The 6,224-nt window shown below is 42.1% G+C and overlaps 1 protein-coding gene across 1 annotated transcript; it reads right to left on the reverse strand.

Moving 5' to 3' along the window:
• Positions 1-3,593: 3,593 nt before the first annotated feature.
• On the reverse strand, positions 3,594-5,816 carry LOC128360933 (E3 ubiquitin/ISG15 ligase TRIM25-like). Its single transcript, XM_053321496.1, has one exon. It carries the CDS (start codon positions 5,814-5,816, stop codon positions 4,158-4,160), a length of 1,659 nt encoding a protein of 552 aa, XP_053177471.1. The 3' UTR covers positions 3,594-4,157.
• Between the last annotated feature and the right edge of the window lie 408 nt (positions 5,817-6,224).

Consider the following 6,224-nt stretch of genomic DNA (forward strand, 5'->3'; position numbering starts at 1 on the left):
GAGGTCAGCACTATCCAGGTGTTTTACTGTTGGTTAAAGACACACATTTACAAGTCAGAGTTTCTCTAAAGTTAAATTTGACATGACCTTTCCTCTGGCGCCACCTTCAGGATAAACAGTTTTTCTCCCAGTAGTGGTGAAGAGATAAAAACAGCCCAGGTGTCTCTTCAGTGTAGTTCAGTGTTGTATTGTGTGATGTCCTTTACAGCCTCTGGGGGGAGCTGTAGTGTTTAGTCTGTTTTAAGAGACTAAATCTGAATGACCTGGTGCAGGTAGCACCAGTCTAGTATGCAGTATGCAGTATTACAGTAAAAGTACTACAGTATTATAGTGATGTAGTATGCAGTATTACAGTAAAAGTACTGCAGTATTATAGTGATGTAGTATGCAGTATTACAGTAAAAGTACTGCAGTATTATAGTGATGTAGTATGCAGTATTACAGTAAAAGTACTGCAGTATTATAGTGATGTAGTATGCAGTATTACAGTAAAAGTACTGCAGTATTATAGTGATGTAGTATACAGTATTACAGTAAAAGTACTGCAGTATTATAGTGATGTAGTATGCAGTATTACAGTAAAAGTACTGCAGTATTATGAGTGATGTAGTATGCAGTATTACAGTAAAAGTACTGCAGTATTATAGTGATGTAGTATGCAGTATTACAGTAAAAGTACACAAGCTTTGAATGAGAAGAAAACACTTTGAACACTGTTGATAAAATGGTGTTTATTGATTATTGAAGCTTCAGATTGTTGACACATCCAATCAGTAAAGTGTGATCAATGATTTCATGTTCAGATTGACTTCATCCACACAGTCAGTTAGTGTAACCCAGAATGTCAGCTATGTACAAGAACATCATTAATGATTATTATCATGATCATTACAGTTTGATTGAACATTTCTTTATGAATTTACAAAGTGATGAGAACAAAATATCTGTGATGAAGGAAGTTCTGCTGTTTTCTCTGTTTAAGAAACAACAGACACAAATACATCAATACAAACATGAAACTAACATTTAGAACAAAGAGAAGTTCACATTTTCATCTGAAGAAATGTCAGTGAAGGTTAAAAACATGGTGATGAGCAGTGAGAGCCTCCATGGATAAAAACACACAGGAAAAAGTCACATTTAAAGAAACTGAACATATAAACGACACATACATAAAGTAAACAAAGTGTTGAATATCACTATTAGCGTGTCAGCTGATCTCTGAGCAGCTCAGAAACATGGAGACAAAAACATGAAGAATTACAACATCTGACACATGAAGTCTGAAATGACTTCTGTCTATTTCACTTTACACAACTCAGCTGTGGAATAAACATAATAAACCCAAAGTCCAGCATAGAGAGGCTGAGTGAATGTGGTCTGGACTCGGTGGAGGAGAGTCATGGTTTCAGAGACGCTGTAGAATGACAGAATACCTGCTCTGTGATCCAGGTACACTCCGACTCTGGAGGAAACAGGACCTGAGACGAGAGTATGAATGTTGTTGAACCAAAATACATAACTGTCAGTGTCACACCATAAAGACCAAGATTTGTCATTACATCCAAATACAGATTCACGTCCTGCTCTGCTGATATTCTTGTATGCGACTGATACCTCAACTCTTCCTAACCCTCCTCTCCTCTTCACCTCCCAGTAACAACGTCCAGTCAGACTCTCTCTACTCAGGACCTGAAGATGATCAGTGAATCTGTCTGTGTGATTAGAATGAGACTGTTCTTCTTCCGTATAATCTACTTTTCTGTTCCCCTCAGATAATAACAGCTTTGTGTTTGCTGTGTTTGGATCCAGAGTGATTTCACGTGAATATTTTAAGAACTCAGCTCTGGTCTTGGGTTCTGGTTCTGGTTGTGGCAGTAAAACGTCCACTTCAGTCACTGCCAGTGAGATGTTTGTCCATTCGTCCCTCAGGATGTCCTGTAGTTTATCTCTGAGCTCTGACACAGCTGCTGTCACATCCTCAAAGTATCTGAGAGGACGGATATTGATGCTGGATGAGTCTGTAGGTTCACTGAGTTGTGACACTGAGGGGTAGTTGTGTAGAAACTGGTTGTGATCCTCTGTGTGTGAGAGCTGCTTCAGTTCAGCGTCTTTCCTCTTCAGCTCAGTGATCTCCTGCTGCAGCTTCTCCTGAAGCTCTTTGACTCCACTCACTTCAGTTTCCTGCTGGGATCTGATCTGCTGCTTCACATCAGAGCTTCTTTCCTGGAGGAGACGGATCAGCTGAGTGAAGATCTTCTCACTGTCCTCCACTGCTTTATCAGCAGAGCGACTGACGGCCTCCACCTCCTGTTGAAGCAGCTTCACATCTTTCTCTCTTTGCTGGATTCTCTGCTGGATGTTTAGTCGACTCACCTCGAGCTCTCTCTGCCTCTCAGTCCTTTCTGCTGCAGCTGGGACTGTGTCGTGGCCTTTATGATCCTCCATAGTGCACAGATAACAGATACTCTTCTTATCTGTACAGCAGAATATCTTCATCACCTCATCATGACGAGAGCAGATGTTCTCCTGGAGCTTCTTGGAGGGCTCCACCAGCTTGTGTTTCTTTAATGGAGTTACATCATAATGAGATTGGAGGTGATTCTCACAGTAAGAGGCCAGACACACCAGACAGGACTTGAAGGCTTTCAGCTTCCTCCCAGTGCAGACATCACAGGCCACATCTTCAGGTCCAGCATAGCAGTGATCAGCAGGAGCAGCTTGGAGTCCAGTCTTCTTCAGCTGCTCCACTAAAGCTGCTAGCATGGTGTTTTTCTTCAGGACAGGCCTCGGTGTGAAGGCCTCTCTGCACTGAGGGCAGCTGTAGATCTTCCTCTGATCCTCTCCATCCCAGAATCCTTTAATACAGCTCATACAGTAGTTGTGTCCACAGGAAGTAGTCACCGGATCCTTCAGTAGATCCTGACAGATTGAACAGCTGATTGAGTCTCGGTCCAGCTGATCTTTCTGCGCCATTTCAGCTCTCAGAGGCAACGACTGTCAGAGCTTCACTTCCTGATAAGTTTAATAAGTTTGAGTTCTGATCTGATAAGGGAAACAGGTTTGATCTTTGATCTGAACATGTGATTCAGTCATAAAAGCAGCCTGACAGCTCTGTGCTGCGTCACATGTTGGTTACACCCATCTACAAACTGTAGATCTGAAGGGAGAGAACAAGGAACTCTGATCCCAGAGTGGAACTTGTTGTGTTTAAAGAACAGGGACGGTTATCAGGACGAGGAGCCGCACTGTGGATTCAAACTGTGTTTCCTCATTTACAGTAAAGTCTCAGTTAAAAGCTGCTCAACATTTAACTTTACTGATATGTACAAATACTCCATTACAAGTAAAAGTACTGCAGTATTATGAGTGATGTAGTATGCAGTATTACAGTAAAAGTACTGCAGTATTATAGTGATGTAGTATGCAGTATTACAGTAAAAGTACTGCAGTATTATAGTGATGTAGTATGCAGTATTACAGTAAAAGTACTGCAGTATTATAGTGATGTAGTATGCAGTATTACAGTAAAAGTACACAAGCTTTGAATGAGAAGAAAACACTTTGATCACTGTTGATAAAATGGTGTTTATTGATTATTGAAGCTTCAGATTGTTGACACATCCAATCAGTAAAGTGTGATCAATGATTTCATGTTCAGATTGACTTCATCCACACAGTCAGTTAGTGTAACCCAGAATGTCAGCTATGTACAAGAACATCATTAATGATTATTATCATGATCATTACAGTTTGATTGAACATTTCTTTATGAATTTACAAAGTGATGAGAACAAAATATCTGTGATGAAGGAAGTTCTGCTGTTTTCTCTGTTTAAGAAACAACAGACACAAATACATCAATACAAACATGAAACTAACATTTAGAACAAAGAGAAGTTCACATTTTCATCTGAAGAAATGTCAGTGAAGGTTAAAAACATGGTGATGAGCAGTGAGAGCCTCCATGGATAAAAACACACAGGAAAAAGTCACATTTAAAGAAACTGAACATATAAACGACACATACATAAAGTAAACAAAGTGTTGAATATCACTATTAGCGTGTCAGCTGATCTCTGAGCAGCTCAGAAACATGGAGACAAAAACATGAAGAATTACAACATCTGACACATGAAGTCTGAAATGACTTCTGTCTATTTCACTTCACACAACTCAGCTGTGGATCCATAACCAATATAAACTCCAGCATAGAGAGGCTGAGTGAATGTGGTCTGGACTCTGTGGAGGAGAGTCATGGTTTCAGAGACGCTGTAGAAGGACAGAATACCTGCTCTGTGATCCAGGTACACTCCGACTCTGGAGGAACGAGGACCTGAGATGCGAGTTCTAATGTTGTTGAAGTAAAATTCATACCTGTTAGTGTAATAATATAAAGACCAAGATTTGTCATTACGTCCAAATCCAGATTCATATCCTGCTCTGTTGATATTCTTGTATGCGACTGCTACTAAAACTCCTCCGCTCCACTCCACCTCCCAGTAACAACGTCCAGTCAGACTCTCTCTACTCAGGACCTGACAATAATCAGTGAATCTGTCTGTGTGACTAGAATAAGACTGTTGTTGTCCCGTCCCTTTTACTTTTCGGTTCCCATCAGATAATAACAGGTCTGTGTGTACTGTGTTTGGATCCAGAGTGATTTCACGTGAATATTTTAAGAACTCAGCTCTGGTCTTGGGTTCTGGTTCTGACAGTAAAACGTCCACTTCAGTCACTGTCAGTGAGATGTTTGTCCATTCGTCCCTCAGGATGTCCTGTAGTTTATCTCTGAGCTCTGACACAGCTGTTGTCACATCCTCAAAGTATCTGAGAGGACGGATATTGATGCTGGATGAGTCTGTAGGTTCACTGAGTTGTGACACTGAGGGGTAGTTGTGTAGAAACTGGTTGTGATCCTCTGTGTGTGAGAGCTGCTTCAGTTCAGCGTCTTTCCTCTTCAGCTCAGTGATCTCCTGCTGCAGCTTCTCCTGAAGCTCTTTGACTCCACTCACTTCAGTTTCCTGCTGGGATCTGATCTGCTGCTTCACATCAGAGCTTCTTTTCTGGAGGAGACGGATCAGCTGAGTGAAGATCTTCTCACTGTCCTCCACTGCTTTATCAGCAGAGCGACTGACGGCCTCCACCTCCTGTTGAAGCAGCTTCACATCTTTCTCTCTGTCCTGGATTCTCTGCTGGATGTTTAGTCGACTCACCTCGAGCTCTCTCTGCCTCTCAGTCCTTTCTGTTGCAGCTGGGACTGTGTCGTGGCCTTTATGATCCTCCATAGTGCACAGATAACAGATACACTTCTTATCTGTACGGCAGAATATCTTCATCACCTCATCATGACGAGAGCAGATGTTCTCCTGGAGCTTCTTGGAGGGCTCCACCAGCTTGTGTTTTTTAAATGTAGGTGATTCATAGTGAGACTGGAGGTGATTCTCACAGTAAGAGGCCAGACACACCAGACAGGACTTGAAGGCTTTCAGCTTCCTCCCAGTGCAGACATCACAGGCCACATCTTCAGGTCCAGCATAGCAGTGATCAGCAGGAGCAGCTTGGAGTCCAGTCTTCTTCAGCTGCTCCACTAAAGCTGCTAACATGGTGTTTTTCTTCAGGACAGGCCTCGGTGTGAAGGCCTCTCTGCACTGAGGGCAGCTGTAGATCTTCATCTGATCCTCTCCATCCCAGAATCCTTTAATACAGCTCATACAGTAGTTGTGTCCACAGGGAATAGTCACCGGATCCTTCAGTAGATCCAGACAGATCGAACAGGAGAAGGATTCTCGGTCCAGCTGATCTCTCTGCGCCATTTCAGCTCTCAGAGGCAACGACTGTCTGACCTTCACTTCCTGATAAATGAAACAGGTTTGAACAGATCTGATCATGTGATTCAGTCATAAAAGCAGCCTGACAGCTCTGTGCTGCGTCACATGTTGGTTACACCCATCTACAAACTGTAGATCTGAAGGGAGAGAACAAGGAACTCTGATCCCAGAGTGGAGCTTGTTGTGTTTAAAGAACAGGGACGGTTATCAGGACGAGGAGCCGCACTGTGGATTCAAACTGTGTTTCCTCATTTACAGTAAAGTCTCAGTTAAAAGCTGCTCAACATTTAACTTTACTGCTATGTACAAATACTCCATTACAAGTAAAAGTACTGCAGTATTATGAGTGATGTAGTATGCAGTATTACAGTAAAAGTACTGCAGTATTATAGT

Source organism: Scomber japonicus, chromosome 6, assembly GCF_027409825.1.
Source record: "Scomber japonicus isolate fScoJap1 chromosome 6, fScoJap1.pri, whole genome shotgun sequence".
NCBI classification, from domain to species: Eukaryota; Metazoa; Chordata; class Actinopteri; order Scombriformes; family Scombridae; genus Scomber; species Scomber japonicus.